Here is a 20707-nt window from a genome sequence, read left to right as displayed (position 1 = left end):
TTCAAGGAATTTCTCGTTATGTTAGAAAAATTGAAATAATCTGATGCTGTGGTGAAATTATTGGGAAGGCACTGCATGGAAGCACCGACATCAAGCTCGTGCACTGATAGATGGCTGCAATAAAGTGCAGCTATTATTGCATTTTTCAGCCTATGTTGATGATTCTGGAGGTAATGGGTAAAAAGGAGATTTTACATGAATGTACTTGGTATCAAGAAGGCCATTTATAGAAAAAACATCCACTGAAATCAATTGAGTCACTGATGTGTTTGCGGTAGCGCATACTGGCATCAAATCAATATAATATGGGCTTCAGAACATCCTGCTGGACGTCTTAACTGGTGCAATTGGTGGATAATCTTCTGAGATTTCCTCTGGGTCTCTGTTTCAGCAGCTGCACAGTTTGTTTTAAAGGGTTCAGTTTCGGGGTTTTCCATGCCACCAGAGCAACTGCGTGATTACTGTGTTTTCTTCAGAGGCTCCATGTATAGCCTCCTTGGCTGCTGGAGCTAATCTCAGTTTAGCATTTCCAAACAAAAGCTGTCTTTGTGGTTACTCAAACAATTGTAGACCACTAGAAGCCTCTGATCACGCCGTTTGTGAAAACAAAGACGTGCAGTTTTCTGTTTGACTCTTTCTCAAATGGTAGTTTATACATGTAAGCCACATCTCCCAAGTGGTCACCGGCTGGCCTGTCCGTAAGACCTAGGAACCTTTGGCATTAACACTTCTGTCTTTATGAGCCAAATGTCTCGCAGACATGCGTTAGAATAGGCAAAAGAATGTAAAACTTTGAAGTGTTGTTAGTGCATTTTAACAAAAACAACAACAAAATCTAGAGGAACATTTAATAAAATTCAACTGTTCCCTGACCTCTCTGTCTCTGTCTTCATATTACTACTGTGCTGACTAATTAGACCACAGGATCAGTCTGTCTGTCTCTTATGATATTATATATAAACATATTATGAAAGATTTTATCTACATAGATAGACCTGCTTTCTGTGTCAAAAAACCCTAAACTGATTAAATATATTTTCACTAAAATTATATTCTAATATTACATACATCGTTACTAGAATTAATTTATAGATTTTTAATAACATTTTAAATGTTTTATTTAAAATTATGAATAAAATCTTTTTTAATGGAACACATAAACTACAAGCTAATTTACCCATTCTCTAAGAAAGACAAAACTTAGAAGCCGCTTTTTAAAATTCTTTTTAAGGTTGTTTATGATGTCATGAGAAGGTAAAACATAATAATAATTTAGATCTAAATAACTTTATTGCTTTGTGACATTGAGCAATGTCACATCGCAGCCTGTTTACAATCTGCAGATGTTTTATGACAGAGGGATTTGTTACAGCTGAGCATCCAAATATCAGATGTCCCTTTTCCCCTCCTTCCTATAATACCTTGCATTTAACAGGCAGAGATGTTCGGCAAATCACATTGCACATGAAAGCTATGGGTATAATCTGCTTTCAAGAAAAAAAAGATAAGTGTGAGATAAAACCAGGCATACATGAGCTGAAAGTTTGGGCTGTGTTGATAGTGTGGTAACTCTGATGCCTTATCTGTTTGCAATATATATAAACATCCAAGCGTTGAAAACAACGTATAAAAGTTATACCTACCCTTTCTTCTTCGGGGTAGCAATTTTTTTTTATCTTACTGTAAATAAATTTTCTTGTATAGAACTTGACACTATAACAGCAGAAAAGCTGAAGGCAACCATTTAGAATTAGAATAAATCTTTAAAGTGGAAGCTGTCCCTCACTTGGTTTGACTGACATAACTTCTGATGTGAGGCAAACGGAAAGTGGTTAGATAAGCCTTTTGTCTTTGTCTGTTAAATGCTTCGACCTTGGATTATTGAGCTTCTGTCAGCTGCAGTCTCCAATCCATGTTGCTTATTTGCCACCATTGTGCTTGTGTAAGGACATTCTGCAGAGGAGATGGATGGCACTTTTAAAAGTGTCTTTACAGACACTCAAGACAGTCATTAGTTGTGACCTCACCTGGCACGCAGGCGTAGGCTGGAAGGCTTATTTTGTGATGTTTAGCGTTATGTTTGTGAGTGTGAAAATAATAACTTGACATTTGCAAGCAGCATCTGCTGCACAGTGAGTGCTGTGATGAAAAATGTGGGAATGTGGTCTTACTCGTCCATTTTGGGAAAGTGTTTTGGACACATTGAGAAATGACTGGGTCCAAATGTCACTATGGGTAGTTTACTAAAGCTTGGATACCAAACTAATTTAACTAATGTACCAAAACATGACTGTGTGCTCATAAATCTGGGGATTGTTGCAGCAGCCTGTTGGTTTCCAAAGCTGTGGGAAAAGTCCATAATCTCCAAATATTAAACACTTCATTTGCACATTGTTATAAATGGCACTACATGACGTTTGTGTTTTAAATGTTCATTTAGATCATTTCTGCCTGGTAATGAGTGGGTAATTTCTGCTTACATATTAGGTATTTTATTGTGTTTTACAATTTTGTGTGCGTGTGTGTTTGCTTTTCATTGTGCGTTGTAAAAAGATGATTTATATTAAGTAAAGTATATTAATCGCAATAACTCATTGTCAACTATTTTAGGTATGCCGTGTCCAACTCGCTGTCAAACAAAACCTTTCATCTTGAGTGACACGGGGCAATAACCCTTTGAATTAGCAGGTCATTAAGGCCAGACTGTTTAACTTTTGAGAATACACACATCCATCCAGTTTCCTAACTGCTCACCCAACTTAGCAGGACACACACATTACATTTGAATCAATAAGTAACAAAGCATTTTAGCTCAATTATGTGCACTTAGTAATTTGGCCGCTGGTGGGTAAACAGAGCAGACTTGACATAAACATTGTTTAGTTTGCTGCGTGTATTATTTGTGCTGCTGTTACACGGCATGTTTACTAATCCAGATTGTCTAATAATGACTTTTTAAAGCAACAGAATCTTTGCTATTCTTGTGTAATCAGTGTTGGGAAGGTTACTTTTAAAATGTATTCCATTACAGATTACAGAATACATGCCCCAAAATGTATTCCGTTACGTTACTCAATGAGAGTAACGTATTCTGAATACTTTGGATTACTTAATATATTATCATGCTTTTTACAACTACCTGAATGTACTATTGCTGTGATTTATTACTGTTACTGAAGGTCAGTGGCTCCGAACTGTAGTAAAGGGACCTCTGGCTAATACGGTGGGTTCTGTGTCGGGCTCGTAGCCGAAAACTAGCTTTACTTTGTTGTCTGGGTCAACTTTGCTTGTGAGAGACAGAGAGAGGCGTTGAAAGGCTGCTCCAACAGAACTTATTGTTTCGGAGGAAAACACGAACAAAGCATACAGTCGAGTCTTAATAGCGTACTTACAACTGGGCTCGTCAGGCACTCTTTTTGGCTGCAGTGGTTATTATTATATTTACATGCTTCTAGTTCCCGTTTTTGCTTGATGACAGCTCGTACTTTTCCTTTTTCTCCCTCCTCGCGCTCACAGACACATAACGGGTATGGCAGTCCATTCTCCCTGCAGCACGGACTACACTGCCCATGATGCTACATTCTTTAGAGCTATACTGGTAGCATTCTGCCTATTAGCTTAGCACAACAACAACAACAACAACAAAAAAGTGCTCTCTCCCTCAGGAAACAGGCAGAGCGTCACCCTGTAACCATGGCAACCGTAACGCTGCAGCCTGGAACAACAAAACCCAAACAGTCCTGACCCGCCACAATATGAAACAGGAAAGTACCGCCGTGTAATCCATTTATTTCAACAAAGTAACTGTATTCTAAATACCACCTTTTTAAACGGTAACTGTAACGGAATACAGTTACTCATATTTTGTATTTTAAATACGTAACGGCGGTACATGTATTCCGTTACTCCCCAACACTGTGTGTAATTACCATATTTTGCCGGTATTACTGCTATTCTGTAAAGGGTACCTACTCTTTATCTTTATTTATTTTGTTTTTATTTTCCATTTTTCGTTATGAGCATCTCAGTCTCATGTGGCCTTTGTGGCTGTACAGAATATGTTGATTTTGCATCAACACAAACATGTAATATTGGCAGACAAAAGTACAATTCCTTGAAAAGAAATTTCAGTTAGAAGTAGTATAAAGTAGTATAAGCCGTTGTTGTTGACTGCTTGGACAGCATATCTGTCTGCAATTTTTTTTTTCTTCCTGGGTCTCATAAAATGTCCGGAGAAGCTTGATTGAAAGGCGCAGCTGTGATGCAGCGTGGTATATTGAATATGGTCTGTGAGGCATGAGTCTATGAGCCCTTGCTGAATTATATAATGGTTGATGAGGCTGGTACTGTTTTGGATATGTTGTCTCTCATGTGTGCCAGTGCTCAGGATTTGGCTTTTCTCTCTGCTCTGTGGCAGCATTTAACCTGTCAAATGATATTCTATGCATCACGCTGATGGACTGTGAAAATCTTAACTTAATCTTAATCCATTATAACCATGGAAACGTGGGCTATATTAATATCGTTGCCGAACATAAAAACAGCAATGACTGAACCACTCAACCATACAGTGCTTTTAGTAGTGTGGGATCTTTTTAGGTATGACCCACACAAAGACCCTTTTTTCCCTTTTCAATTACCTGGCACAAAGCTTTAAGGATCCCAGAGAGAGCAAACAAAGCTTCTATCACTCAATCACCGTGTGCTTTTAAAATGGAAAGCCACGCAGTTATTAAGCCTTTCCTTCAAAACACATTCATCTTTGAGAAAAGTGATTTATTCTGAGAAAGCTTTCCTCAACTCACTGGTATTTTCCAAACATGAAATTGCCCCAATAACAGTTATTCAGCCTGAACTCTACAGATAGTTTTGTTTCATCTCCAATAGACAAAGATTGCCTTTATGCCTTTATACTGAATGTGACATACACCTAGAATGTGTTGTTCGCATTTATATAGAAAATGCCTGACAACTTGGACATCTTAAACAGTGTGTTTCTATGAGGTTGCAGAAGTAGTTTATCTTATGGGGAAGAAAATAAATACTCAGCAGCTCGGTGACACTCAGTGTCACCAGTTGTAACCGCTCACTTATATTTACTCACTTATATACAGTATATTGGTTCACCGAAGAACATAATACTCCTTCTTTGCCTCTGGGATCTTGCCATATCACAGTGAGGCAATTTAAAAATTTCAAAGAATTGTCTGTGTGATTTCTCCTTTATAATACGCTCTGGGAGTTAATCTCTTTGGCCACTTTCTCCGTGTCAGCAGAAGAAATATTGGCTAGATTGAATAGAGAAACTTCAGGTGACATCGGACTAATGGGCTTTAAATTTAACCATGAGAAGTGAAGCTGATTGGAAAAGTTTTTGAAGGAGGTACAGCCTCCCTGAGGATGAGTCAAAAGCATCGGAAGACCTGTGTAATTCTCTCTCTGATGACAACCCTTAATACTGATTTATCTGATCAAGAACGTCTCAACAGCTTTCTCAGTTCTGCTCATGGAATACTAATAAACCATTTAATGAAGGCTAGTACAGCAAGAACTGAACAGGACTGGGGCCTTACATACAGCTGTGACCTCTTTTCATTTTTTTTCTCTGCTAAAAATGTGCTTATTTGGTAGTAACTTTAAGCCATAATTATTCCTATAAAAATAATACATACTGTGGTGAATGGTAATACCACCGCTCACATCGCAAACCTTACTTAAATTCCCCTCAATCCACAAAAGTTACTAAAGCCTGGTGTTTGATGAAAAACATATAAGCAGTGGCACCATTTCCAACCAAAATGGCAATCAAACAGGATGTCTGGTCAAAAGCATTGGGTCCAGATGGAATAAGCTACAAAGAGAAAATTATCCAGTTTTACATGCAATCTGTTGTTTTCTGGTGGGACTAGAATATTGATGGGCTCCTATGCTGTTTACGCCCAGATGGTTGAAACGAATTGTCTAATAAATTACACCAGTTAGTAGATATGTCTCAGAATTTAACCATAGTTCTTTGAAAGTGCCATTTTTTAAAAGTAATGAACAAGTATTTGTGATACGGGGTTTCATGTTTTGCTACAGAAAAAAATGCAGTGGAAGAGTGTGTTTTCATATTGTACCATTATAAAAGCTTCCTCTCAGTTTGACTTAAGATGTTTTCCTTCCTACAAATAGATTTGGAGTTTTCCTGGTCAAAGGGTACGTGATAAGAATATAAAGAGCAGCGGATCCTTCATTTTTCAGTGACATATTAGATGCGAACTATTCTTCTTTGAGCTAAAATAGAATCAAAGTCTTTTCTCAGATATGGAGGAAATCAAAAGCAGCTGCCAGCACTTGAAGCTCTAACCTGCATATATCTGGTTTTAAAAATAAGAACAAAGGTTCCTCTTTAGTGTAGTAACACTAAAATCTTTTAAGTACTATTCTCTGTTCCAAAGTTTAGCCACAGATTTTCACATCCACAGTAGTGATTGTCGATGTACCAAAGCATCTTCACAGTGTGGGGGCATGATGAAATTTTTCAAAGGGTAGTTTATTTGGCTCGATGGAGGCATGCTGCGGCTGAGAGGCTTGTTTTTTTTTTTGAATATCTGCTGTTCCAAATTAAAGCCAAAGTCCCAGTGAAGCACACAAACTGTTTGCTTACAAAGCTGGTGGAGCAGCTCTTGTAATTTATCACCCGGACTTAAATTTGTGCCTGGGGTCTGCCTGGACAAGTATGACCTTATGAAGGTCAATGAGGTAAAAAATAAAACCGCTTTGCTCCCGAGAACAACCCTTCTTATGTATACTGAGAAGATTTGTAAGTCAAAAGCTACACACGCAGAGACACAGAGGCAGCTTTCATGTGTGCTGGACTGTATTTACTCTTTGGATCTAACATTTTCCAGAAGATGTGTCCTTTACCTGACACCGGATTCAACTCATATGCGACCGTGGCATTTCAAAGTTTAAAAAAAAAGAAAAAAAAGCTTACCATCCTAGTTTTCACTGTGCAGAGAAAAGCAATAAATTGAATCCTTGTAGACACTCCATGCTTTAGAGATGTCTCTTTCTGTAAAGAGGAAGTAATCACGCATAACTGCTCAAACATCATATGGACACAGGAGTCATAAATGAGAGCCTGGCACTTGCCAATTTGGCAGATTGCATTGTCAGGAGGTAAACAATGGAAAGAATGAGGAAGGACTCATCTGATAGGAAATGTCAGAGCATGATTGGATTAAAAAAAACCTTCTAAATTAGGCTCATTAATCACGAGCTAGGAAAACAGTGACAGGTCTTGTTCTCAAAAGCTCTCCTCTGGAACTAAGCTGAGTGCCACCCGGAAATTGCACAATTACCTTAATACCTGATTTAAATGAAGAGTATGCATGGTGGTGTCAATTGTTAATTGGGGAAAACAGCTCATATTATTTAGAGGTAATTGCCATCACAAGAAGTCTAGTTATCTAATCCTATCTTTTTTTGCATAATTAACAAGACAGCATTGGCTTAAATTCACTCAGATCTGATGGTTCCCTTTTGTGCAGGAATGTGACTGAATGTTTTCTATAGCATAGTCATAAATGGAAGCTGCATCCCGACCAGTAATACACGTCAAGTGTGACATCTTAAACTCTATCATCTCTGCACTTTCAGACGGAAAATTGAGAGCTGTGTATTGAGCAGATTTTTTTTTTTCATAGTCCTTCTCAGTTATCATATTTCACCCAATAACCCAGTTCAGTACTGCAGAGTGCACACAGCAATTAACTTGAAGCAACAGGGTTTCCACTAATGTATCACATCTCTCTGCTCACTGTGTCAATGTAACAAACTGCACCCCCGAGGGCTGCTGCTGCAGAATGATGGCACAAGAGCTGGAATTGACGGGAGCATGTTAGGACCCAAAAACACCCCCCCACCTCTCCCACCACAATGAGACCAGACAACTTCTCACAGCAACTGACTATCCTGCTGTGCGATGCAGAAATATTAGAAGAAATCTAATCAGAAGACCCCCGACTTGTGCATAATTTATTGCAGAGATAATTCACGCTTATTCTGCATGGATTAATGATATTTGTTGTGAAATCCAAGTCTTTTTTTCCCCATTTGAGCTGCCCATTCTCAATCAGGCGACATCATTGTAGCCCTGTTTAATGCAGTGAGAAAAAGGATGAGGATGTGGGAAAAGAGCGTCTCACATATAAATTATTTCCCCACTTGTATGATAATGCGAAAGATGTCTCACTCACTAGTGTGTGCAACAAGCTTGTATTGCTCAAGCATGAGTGGCTTGTATATGCGTGTGCAAATGCTCAAAGACTGTCCTTTAATGGGTCATAGTTGGTCTCCTTAGGTGAATTCACGGAAAACGATATGTGCACCGCCTCTCGATAGACTCATGTTGGCATGACTAATATGAATGTGCGAATGCCTTCATGAGTGAGGAGTACAGGGGCACAGTTCTCTATTAAGTCTCATCTTAATTAAACCAAATTTACCTCAAAGACTCTACAGGCGGCTATTTTAGATTGCAATTAGCCATGCTTCATACAGCTAACCACTCGTCCTCAAGTCTCCACTCGTGTGTTGTTAAGGCGGTATTTTTGACCACTTTTTTTTTTGCAAGATTTCTACAAATGCAGCATATGGCTGGAAACCAGCACATATTTATCTTTATTTTTGTGGAATTACTTGTTCATTGAACCACTTGCTTTCCTACAACAATATACCAGAAAACATTATTATAGCTAATCACATATCCCCAGGGAAACTGGGCTCCCTGGACTTTTGTATCACATGCAAATGAAATACTTTAATGCTGGCCACAATGAGTGTTACACCTCTAAATGAATCCCTCCAGGATCCTGTTGTTTCATTCCCAGACTTGAGATTTCATCACCGTAAATGCACACGTGTAAGGACACACATGCTCCCACTGTTTTTGATTCCTCAGGTGCAGCCAGAGGCCTGTCCTTGTTCCAGTTCCACATGCTTGCAGCTGTTTGAGTGTAACTCACTTCTGCTATAAGTGAGGCATTTTCATCTGTGAGTTGCAGTCAGAGGAAAGTTAACTGTCAACCCTACAGATAATCACAGCTGAAAGAGTAACCCACAGAGGGTAATAGGGATGGAGCTTTTTCAGGTGGTAAAAGCTTGAACTTATAGCGCTCACCTATGGATTGCAGTGCATTGTGCACTTTAGTTTTATGGTTCTCAGTGAAAATTTTTTATATTAAAACACTGCAGCTTGCTCACATCTCAGAAACACTCATATGTATCATTTTGAAATTGAGATTAATTTTTTTTATCTTACTGTATTTGAAAATATAGTTTGACTACAGACCTACTGGCCATTGCTGGAATCTGATGGTAACACAGAGTAACAATTCAGCTGCAGTCACATGACTTTGCCTGTAGAGGTTATCTGTCTCTGCTGATTTACCTCACTGCTACCTAGAGTAAGATCAGGTGTGTTGTTAGGAACGGTTGCTAGTTAGTTACCAAGGCAGAAATGTACAAGGCCACAGGGTGAAACTTAGAAAAAGCTTGTCTCTACTTACAGAGCTCCAGTCTGCTCTTAATTTTGAAGCATTAGGTTGTTATTGCTTTTTCATTTGTGGGTTTTGATTATAGCCATTGCTGCAGTATCTGCATCTTCGTGTAGTTATTACTTTAATCTTTGCTCAGAGATAAAGCCTCTTTCTCTCCCTCTGGCAGTGTAAAGCACCAAAGGTAAAAACAGTCATCCAAAGGGTTTAATGTGACTGGTGACAAAGCCTGTGCTTCACACCTACCAAGATATTTACCTGGAGTGTAAAATCATTATTGCTAACCTTTAGCAGAAGAGAATGTGACAAATCCCTGACTCCAACTAGGCTCTAGCTTAATTACTTCCATTTACCAAGGTATTAGTTTAGATCCCTCTTCTTAAGCTCTCGATGATGCCAGTGAGATGCCATGGACATCTGCAGAGTTTATAGTTTACAATATTAGAAAGCAGCACCACTGGCATAATTTGACCAAAAACAGTATATTTGGTGCAGTAGACGCTTTAAGTGTGTGCTAAGATATCGTAAAATAACAAAAGTGACAGAGGTCATTTAAGAAATAAATGGATTTTTTTTTAATGCAAAAGATTTCTATAGCATTGCATACTGTGGTTGTATCTGAGGCAAAACAAAAATTAGTTCCAAAATTCTCGCAATTGGCAATTCTTGTTTGTATTTCCACAGAAACCGAATTCAAATTTTAATCTCTATATATATTTTCTCTTTTCAGTCATTTGAAGTTGATATAGAGATAAATAGGTTGATTTTTTTTCGCTTCTCCTTCTTCTTCTTCATTATTATTATTGTTATTATCATTATTATTATTAACGTAATTAGGAGGTTTAGTGTGAAACGCAGAAATCAGCTTAATTTTTCAAAATAACTTTTTTCGTTGCATAAGTTAATGATGGACCTACCACGTTTGTTGTAATCTGTCCAAAACTAACCAGCAGGAGTCATACGACCACTGTTTTTTAAGGTAGCCGACAAAAAAAGCGAAGAAAATCAAAGCGGAAGTGAGGAACTAAGCGGAGCAGGAAAAGTTTTTAGGGGGAACTTAGAAGTGGCTATTACATCGGAACTACGTGATGAAAAGCAAAAACCTTTGTATGCCTAGTTACAGAGTTTAAAAGCCAGCGTTGTCGTTGAGGGACAATGGGACTCCCCACTTTGGAGTTTAGTGACTCTTTCCTGGACAGTCCGGACTTCAGAGAGCGTCTGAAATGCCATGAAATAGAACTGGAGCGGACAAATAAATTCATCAAAGACCTCATTAAGGATGGGAATATGCTAATCACTGCGCTCAAGAGTAAGTAGCCCAGCATGGCCTTTTTTTTTTTTTAAATTCTTTCAGTCCACAAATAAAACTACCTAAAAACCTAGAGGCGACTTTCAATTAGCGGACACATTCATTATATTTCTTTCAAGACTTTTGTGCTAGTGTTTGAATGATCCCGTCTCCCTTTGAACTGAAGCCACCGGGAGCTGAATAATTGTTGTCCTACTGGGAAACATTTATATTACTAGGGAAAAGCTTAAATCTATACAAAAGCCACATAATTCATTATTAAGGTTGTTGCAATGCAAGGGATTTGTTTGCTTTGTGTCTGCTTCCCTGGCTTCAATGCATGCATGCAGAGGCTTGTCTAACAAATCCCAGTGTCAGAACTGTTAGTGTCATATAAGTGGGTTTCCTCTGCTTTAATATTCAATCATAAAGCCACTTTCTGAAATATGGATAACGATACTGGGGTTAATTCATTGATAGAAAACGTTTTTTTCTCTGAAGAGTCACCGCTCAGAAGTAAGGAAAATACATATTGTGGGCTTTAATGTCTGCATGAGGATGTCAGTGAGGATGCCAGCATTCAATTTGAGAGGTCATTGTCCTCTCAAATTCCAAGTTAGGTCTCAGATTCCACAGTGCTGATTAAAGTCGACTTCCTGCTCTTTCCCTGTGGGGAAGGAGTTTGGTCTGTTAACGTCAGAAGTGTGTCTGTGAAATGGAGAAAGATTAGAAATATAGGTCTAATAAAAATGGAAAACAGCTGGGTTGAAATAGAATGGGAAGGGCACAGCATTGTGCCACAGTGTGCACACTAACCCATCACTCACCACTGTATTTTTTTTTTCCACAGTTAAACTCAACATGGGTCTGTCAGACTTTGCTGTGAGACGGCATCATTCTTGTCACGCTCTTACCTTTTTAATCACCATTCCTATATGTTTTGCTTTTTGCTGCTCTTGTGCTTGAGGCAGCGAAGCTGAAATTGCACCTTAAGCAGGGAGTAAGGTTGCACTATCCAACAATTTACACATTTAAGCGGATCTATTATGCAATTTAACAATTTTTTGTGTATTTCTTCTGTGATTCACAGTTCAGAGTTATCTTGTACTACTTGGTGCAGACCCCAAATTCATAGGGGTTTTTTTTGAGACAAGATTTTCACCCTTCCTTTTAGCAAACTTTCTTCTGACTGGGTGGCCCTGACAAACCAAAGGTTTCAATGGCAAGTGAGCGGTGCTCCTGTGCTCACAGCCATTGACTGTTAATATACCATACCATGGGATAGTAAGTAAAACTAGGCTTGTGTCTGCTGTGTATTGAGCACTGAACTGAATTTTAATAAAGCACAGTCATGGCCTAAATTATAATAGTCCAAAACAAATTAACTTGATCTCACAAATGACACGTCTTGACTTAATTAACTCTTCTGGACTAATCAGCCAATTTGAAAAACAGGACACTGATGCTTATAATAACCACATCTTTGTTTTTTCAGTATCTAGTCTGGCAGAATGAGTATAATGGAAATTTATATTGATAAATGAACACAAAGGCATACAGTGTTTAGCAAAGTGACTTTTAAATTTAAGCTCTTTGCGGTGTTGTGCTGTATTTCTTCCTTCTGGTTTCAGTTCCATATATCTGTACTAGGCGTACATCAGATCAACAAAAGTGAGGAGCACTTAGTATTTGTATCACCCTGCCATACCGTTGTATTGCTGACTCTAGTATTTCTCAGGGCAGCTGAAGGCCAAACCTATTTCATACCTTTTTTGCCGGAAAACTGTTCCGTCAGTGGACAGGGCATCATAGGTGGACAGTAATACCCTTCTCAATGTTTTATTCACAACAGGGAGGATATGTCAAAGGCCTGCGCAAATTGTTTAATACCAAATAAGACCTTAAGACTTCAAGATAGACTATGCATGCAAGACAGTAGCAAGTGGTTTGAGACTTTGATTGCCTTTGATGGGTTTATTGATGTAGAAACACTGCATAGTTAAGGTTCTACCACACACCCCTCCATCTAGCTGATCTGTTGCTATATCAAAGTTTGAAATGAGAAATTCTTATTAACCAGTGTTTCGTGTTAGTGCGTCATCTTCCACATTAAATAATCCTTAAACATGACCACAACATTACCAGTGTTTGAGCTACTTGGAAGGAATTTTCCATTGTGTTTGTCTTTCCTTTGTAGTCATGAGTGTCTCAGTCCTTTAACTGAATGCCCAGTTTCAGTCAGGGGTAGGGAGAGAGTGCAGGAAGTGAAGAGACGGAAGTAAATTATTGATGGTCTTTAACTTGGGCCGCCGTAGAGGTTTATGACCCTTTATGACCTGTCATCAGAGGTGACATTACTGGAAGATATTTAATGGATCTTTTTTCCTAATAGTTATCATCTCATGTTTCACAGCTGTAAAGTATCCTATAATGTATCTTTCTTTAAATGCTGTCTGAGTGAATGAGGTCTGTTGAGCCAGGTTGTTAATGTATTACCTGCAAAGTGGTTGGACATGTACTGAAACTGCACTAACTGGCTCCATATAAAGTCAAGCATGTCCACAGCATGTCTTTTATCCTGTCTTCCTTCTCTCACCCCAACCGGTCGCAGCAGATGGCCGCCCCTCCCTGAGCCTGGTTCTGCCGGAGGTTTCTTCCTGTTAAAAGGGAGTTTTTCCTTCCCACTGTCGCCAAAGTGCTTGCTCATAGGGGGTCATATGATTGTTGGGCTTTTCTCTGTATCTATGAAGCGCCTTGAGGCGACATTTGTTGTGATTTGGCGCTATATAAATAAAATTGAATTGAATTGAATTGAATATGTTTGTTATGGGTAATTAAAGAGGGTGCTTTTCTGGCTTTTAGGATTAGAAAGGAAATTTTGTGACTACCATTGTTGCAGTAGTGAAGGAAACACTTTTGTCTGGAGTCTGTGACGTTTTCACATTTTAGATGCACTCTATTAGTTGGGCCAAAGTTCAAGACATTTTAAATGTTTAAATACTTACCTCACACGATATCTTTAACTTTTTGTCATCAGTTGAAAATTAATTCTGTAATCTGGTAACAAACCCAAACATCCAGCCAAAGTCGTAAAAAACTATTTCTAGTCATATGTAGAACAAGAAGACTAACAGATGGTATGGCCCCCTCAGAGCTCTGGTCTCAACATGGAGGTGGTCTGGGATTACATAAAGAAACAGAAAACAACGAGACAGAAGAACTTTGACTAGTTCTCAAAGATACTTTAAAGAAAATACCAGCCAAATACCTTGAACTGCTCAACTTGCTACATCTTATTCTCTGTGATGACTGTTAAAATATACCTGTAATGTGCATATGAATGTGCAAATGTTTTCGTACGCTCACGAACCAGCCTTGATCGTGCAGTTACTTTATGCAAATACACAGATAAAAGAAACTGCAGCTTTTCATGAATCAATCACCATTTAGATATTACAAATCTCTGTACCTTTGGTACTTTATATAGGCTCAGTTTCATGAAGATTGGAAAGGCTGTCTAAGCTGAGGTCAGGAACAAACATGACACGCATATATTACGATCATTATGGTATGATATGCAAGATACAATCAAAAGGTTCTTTGACTGTGAATATACAACTCAAAGACCTTACCAATCATCTCTAACTAGTGACTTGTTGCAGGGATACACAGCTCCCAGCACTCCAGCCACTTTTGAAGCTATTCTTGAAGTCCTGTTCGTTAAGCTCATCAAGGACAATTCGTCATAAACCCTGGATCACTTCCAATCTGACAAAATGGCAATACTTCAGCATAAATGTTTTGGGGCAGTCGCTGAAATCTGATGGGATATGACTGCATTGTAGTAGTCAAATGGTTGCCATCTCACCACAATTCAGATACCTTTAGGTAGAGCAGGGCGATATGACCAAAAATATTTATCACGATAAACATTTGAAAATTTGTAATAACGATATAACTGACGATATAATTGACACTAGACAAAATACTTTACAACTCCACAACTTTATTAGTGCAAAAAAAAAAAAAAAAATCAATGTATTTTCACTTAAACAAGCAGCTGTTTTTTATGTGCATTAAAGCTATATAAAAATGTAACAGTGCAAATGCTAATTCCTTGCTGACGGTTTAACCAAAAGGCATTTCCAGTGGAAATTGGCCGACACATCCTCAGCATAACCATGTATAATATCCACAAAACTTAAAAAGAGGTTATACACACACAATATGGTAATATTATGTTGAAACACAGTACGTATCACTCCGTGAGGCGCCTGCCTACGGCAGCCGTAATGCTCCGACAATCCATCAAGCGGTGCTGGTTCGTAGCTTAGCAAAGTCGTACTAAAACATTTGACAGATTTTCGAGCGCCGTGTGCCACATAAAATTGTTTCGAGGTCAGTAAACACAACCAGAATTCATACATAAGGCCCATTGGATTATAAGGGGCACTGTCGATTTTCAGAAAAATCAAAGGATTGATTTTAAGTGTGCCGTATTTTCCAAAAACACGGTAATAACGATGGCCCGCTAGCATGCTCTAGCAAAAATAGTGCTTTGTTGTGTATCTGACGGACAAAAGCTAACCCAGTTCCACACCACAGAAGTTGCAGCATTTTTACAAACCAATTCTGGTTCATCCGTTTCATTTAACGATCCGCTTTCGCCGCCATGCTTTTTCCGACGTGTGCGTATGAAAACAAAGGCACTACGCATGCGCGTTTTACCCATATTCTATCGCGATATTTCATTTTTCTATCGTTGCCCAAAATTAAACCGATATTACTGTGAATGGTATGATATGGCCCTGCCCTACCTTTAGGAGCCTGAGGACGTTACAGTAAAACTTGCTATTGATAGTTTAACTTTGTAAAACCGTGCTAATGTCCAAGAAAACAAAGTAGATTCTCGTCCTACTCCTAAGCTAATGTGCCTTCAGTTTTAGAGATTGTGACTTCGTCTATTTTTAAGCCCAACTCTCGTCACTAGTAATGATTCTTGACGTCAAGGTTGTCTGAGGATCCATGCTCTATTGTGAAAAATTACACAAGTGGTGACATTACATAGAATACATACTGACATATGTTGCTCGCATGTGTCAGTGCTATTCCCAATTTATCACTAAGAGAAAAAAACGTAAACTTCTTTGTCCCCCTTCATATTAATATTAATGATGAAGGTTGTGGTTTAAAGATTTCTGAAACACGCTGTTTAAACAGTGTTATGTATCAATAGTAATTTGGTCAGGTGGATGTAAGTTGCACGGTTTACACCTGTTGTAAATTACTAGTATTTATTATACCCTATACTTAACTGCATTAATTCACTAATTATCACTTTGGTAGAAGGGTGGGAGAACCACAGATACAAGGTAAATTATCATACATTTAACATGTGGTTGGCAAGTTTATTTTAAGAGTATAAGAGCAGAAAGCCACAGAATTGGAGGCTAGTCTTTTTCTTATATGAAATCTATTTGGTACCTTCTGTAACTTATGTGATGACAGTGTCTTTACTATGCAGCAAATTGTTTGATTAACATTACAGGTTCTACAACATCCTTTAAGAAATTTGGACACAGATACTCTTGCTGTATTTTCTATAGAATGAGTTAAACCATGCTGCAGTAACAGAAAAAAGTGATAAAGGTAGCATCAGTGAACCGTGAATAGTTACAGTTACAGAGAACATACTCATGGTTGACAGGCTAGTGACATTTATAAATATGTATGAAGAACGTGTAAAATGATGAGCCATAGCTGGTCTTACTTTGGCAAGGGAATATCTAAAGACCTACGTAGACATGGGCACACATTCTTTTGGGTGACAGCTTGTGTCTGTCATACATAATTTATACGTATTTGTAACACAGTGAACAAACAGTTTGTTCCTTGCACTTAGTGTCATCAGAATTTACTTTGGTTAATTGTGCATCACCACACATCCTCCAGATATCCACTGTTCTGGCCCGGAGCTTGGGGTTCCCAAAAAAATTCAATCCAAAATTCCAGGTGTTCCAGATGCTGTCTAATGTTATCTTCCTGCAAGATAACAAGTTCTAATTGAAAGCAAAAAAGATTTCTAGATCTTAAGTATTAACTTTTGTGACATCTAATGCGTTTCAGTGAGTGGAGACAGATGAGCTTAGTATTAAGTGGAAGACATGGTTTTATTATGCTACCTGATAATATATCTCTGCCACCGCCCCATAGCCATGCCTTTCAGCAGTGACGGAGTGATGCTTCCTCCTTAGGATATACAATAATGAATGGCTGACACGCACGGGGACTGTTATTTAAAAAAATCCGTGTTTAAAAAATATGTAAACAGCAATTCTTCCTAACTGTGCTTAAATAATTTAATGCTTTTATGTAACTCAATATAGTTATAATTAGTTGCTGCTATTTTATTAAATAAAAAGATGACTTATAGGCTTTTGTCAAAAGTGATTTCACAATAGCTTTCAGCTTTGGGAACTCTAAGTGTTTGTTTGTCTGAGGACAGATGATGCTCCCAAGGCTCAGCCACAGGAAATGTCCTGTAAACATGCTTGTATAACCATCCCCCATCCGCCCTCAGATAGCATTTGGCCTGACATCATTCTGCTTTACTGTGTGGGTGTGTGTATCTGCTTTCTCAGTGTCTGTGTCTGTTGGACTGTGACTAAGGCAGACTGTGTGTTGCCGGATTATGCCATTTATAATATATTGGTGCTACTTTGACTACATTGATGAATTTTAACTCATGTAATGGAAATGAAATATAGAGGTAAATTATGCGACTTGTTTAGCAATAAAGCTGAGAGAAGCGGTAAGCATAGCTGCTGAAGACGTGGATATTATGTGAACGGATTTTGATAAAAGGATTAGACGTTGTATTCCTAAAAGCTGCTTCCCTTCAGACTGTGCAAGAAAATGTGTTAGACTTCATATCGAGGTCTGTTGTGAAGCACTCTGTTGTTAGTCTGTCAGTCAAACTGATTGTCACAAAGAGTACACCGTTCTCAAGCTCACAGTTAGCTGACTTACACTGAATGCCACGTATTGTGGTTCATATGTATTTCACCTCCATAACATTCAAAATTCAATAATTAATCATTCAATATTTTTTGTGTGTGTCATCCTAAATACAAACTGAAATATATAAATGTATATATAATACTGTGTAAAATGTTTCCGAATCCCCAGGCAAGTTAAGATTTTGCTTGAAAAATTGAAAGTAGGTGCAGTGATGTGTAATACATGGAAATACAGTATAATACAGTGAAAACAGAGTTTGTACAATTCTAGTGAGCTTGAAAGTCAATATTTGGTAGGGCAACCTTCTCTCCTCAACTCTCTTAAACAAGGTTTCTAATAATTTCTTTTAGTAGCATTCAGGAAGTGTTCTTGAGGATTCTTGAGGAAGTTCAAAGCTTTTCTTTGGATGTTGGCGGCTTTTTGTTCCGTTCTGTCAAGAAGGACCCACACTGCTTTGATAATTTTGTGGTTGGGGCTCTTAAAAGGCCAAGAGACAGTCATGACTAAGTGTTCCATTGGGTGGTTTTCCTATAGCAAGTGCTTTTAATGCATTAGAAGATCATTGCCACACTGAAAAATGACACCATTTGGTCATAATTTTGTCATTCACACTGTGTCAACTGAATAGCTGGTTTACGGTTGAAATGCAGCCTTAAACCATTACAAAAACCACCATGATTTACAGATGGCTCTAGATACTCACTGTGGTACCTCTTTTACTGGTGACATTTTGAACCAAAAATGTCATCACATCATAAGACATTTTGCCACGTATTGTCATATGTAGTTTGGTATTCTTCAGCCTTTTACCTCTTCCTTTTCTTAAGACTGAGTTCTTGACCGCCACACTTCAAGTGAGGCAGCTTCCGATGGGGCTTTGGTGAACAGTAGATCAGCTGAAGAGAGGGCTACATCTCTTGGGGCCTGTGTCAGATATTTGCTGGGGGATTTTTTCTTAAGGATTTGACTTTCAGATACTGTTCATCTGTTGTAGATAGTTTTTTAGACCTGACATTTCATTTTCTGTCCTCTACTTGTCCAGTTTTCTCAAACTGTTTTGTCATGTTTTGAAGGACTAACTGTTCACCGTGCTGAAATATGCCACTCTTTTGAAATCACCTTGTTGGTGGAAAAATACTATTTTTTGCTTGTCAAATTGTGCTTTCGTTGTCCTTTTTCATAGATTGAGCTAAACAAATGGGAACAAATTGTGTTTTTGGAATAGGCTGCATTTAACAATTTTTTTTAAATATAATTTAAAATTGGTGTTGACATAACACTGGTTCATCCTTGGAGTTAGGTGTCTTTTATCCACTTGAATCGTTCATAGGTCAGTGTTTAGTGACAAGGCCTAAACTGACAATAAGTAAAAAAGCTAAAAAGCTAAATGTCCTTCGGAAAACTTGGAGGACAACTGAAGACCGCTTTAGAAAAATGACAAGAAAATGTAAAGAAATGATGGGTGGACTTTTTCACAGCAAATGTATACTAAATGTGTACCAGTATATACTGACTAAAAAGATTTGTCCTTTATATTTGTCCACAGTGGGTTGAAATAAAACATTTTGAAAAAGTGATTTTTTTGCAAACTGAATTATCTTTCTTTAAAGTCTGTACTTAGCTGTTCTTTTACTAAATACAAGCTTCCTTAAGTCTTATATTGAAAAGGGCCTTTGAGAACTGTTACCACTGTTACTACAAAGTAGCAATCGAGCTGATTTTATCAGAACTTTTTTGAGAAATAAGTTCATCTCTGTTAGAATTTGTACCAGATGTGTTCTCTATGTGTCTTCTGAAAGAAAATCTCTCACCTCAGTCAGGCAGTAGACCTGGTGATAAATGGTAGGTGCTGGCCTGTCTGCCTTTCATTTTTTTTCAATCCCGCAGAATTGCAGGGGTAATAACTCTGATCTTTTTCTTTGGCGCTAAAGAATAGGCTGTAGCATTGCATCAGCCTCACATCAAAGACTCAGTGTCAGTATCTTACATCTTCTAAGTTGTTTTCAGCAATTTAAATAGCTGGAAATGATGCAGATGTGTTTTCTGCATGAATATGTGGGGAAACCTAACAAATTTGTTGAAAGAATTAATTAGCCAATACTTAATAGGCATAAAAGCAGATTTTTGGATATAAGTCATTGTAAATGACAAATTCACTTTAGTGCATAAAATAATTGAGACATAACGATACCTAGCTTCACAATAATGACGTGCAGTTCATCTAAAAAATACTAAATTGCTGGATTAACTTTCTTTGTTTTGAAATGAGAAAACAACTGCTGTAATTGGAACACGGGGGACTACCACGTAGGATTTTAACTGTGAAGTATTTTGTAGCTATGCTGTTGTTTCTAAACCCAAGATTTCAAACTGAATCTCTTCCATTAGTGCTTAATACATTCATATTAAGACCTCTCATGAGTTGCTAATTTATTATCCCATCTTAAACCACATTAGGGGGTTGAATCTGCTAGAAATACTAGAGTTACTGTGGACAAAGGTGCCTACTACAAATGCAAGTTACAGTCATTGCTGGATATGTATCGCTGACAATGCCATTAATGGCACATGATGTCAACATTTGAGAGGTATGTTTTTCACCATTCACCAGTAACAACAGACTATCCATGAATCCCATTTATCTCTAATGAACACGTAAAAGTAAACAACAATCTGCTGGAAATTGGTATTACATAGCCATGTGTTTGTGGAAATCCTAAGCTCTCTATTAGTGTGGGGAGTTTTGTTACATAAATAAACTATTACATTTTGGTTACAAAGCTGAATTGTTAGGCAGGGTTTATTCTAAGTAGGCTAAGCTACAGCTGATTACCATGCCATGTCAATGACCTACTCC

The 20707-nt window shown here is 38.0% G+C and overlaps 1 protein-coding gene across 1 annotated transcript in view; it reads left to right on the top strand.

Moving 5' to 3' along the window:
* Positions 1-10545: 10545 nt before the first annotated feature.
* arhgap42b (Rho GTPase activating protein 42b) overlaps positions 10546-20707 on the top strand; it is a 76587-nt gene continuing 66425 nt past the window's right edge. Inside the window, exon 1 of the mRNA XM_035910239.2 lies at positions 10546-10851. Within this exon, the coding sequence (XP_035766132.2) occupies positions 10698-10851 (154 nt within the window). The 5' untranslated portion in view covers positions 10546-10697. The remainder of the gene's footprint in view (positions 10852-20707) is intronic.

This window comes from Neolamprologus brichardi, chromosome 14 (assembly GCF_056152115.1).
Source record: "Neolamprologus brichardi isolate AB-2024 chromosome 14, ASM5615211v1, whole genome shotgun sequence".
In the NCBI taxonomy this organism is placed as follows: Eukaryota; Metazoa; Chordata; class Actinopteri; order Cichliformes; family Cichlidae; genus Neolamprologus; species Neolamprologus brichardi.
The sequence above is the reverse complement of the archived record's forward strand: the minus strand, read 5'-3'. Positions and strand labels throughout refer to the sequence as shown.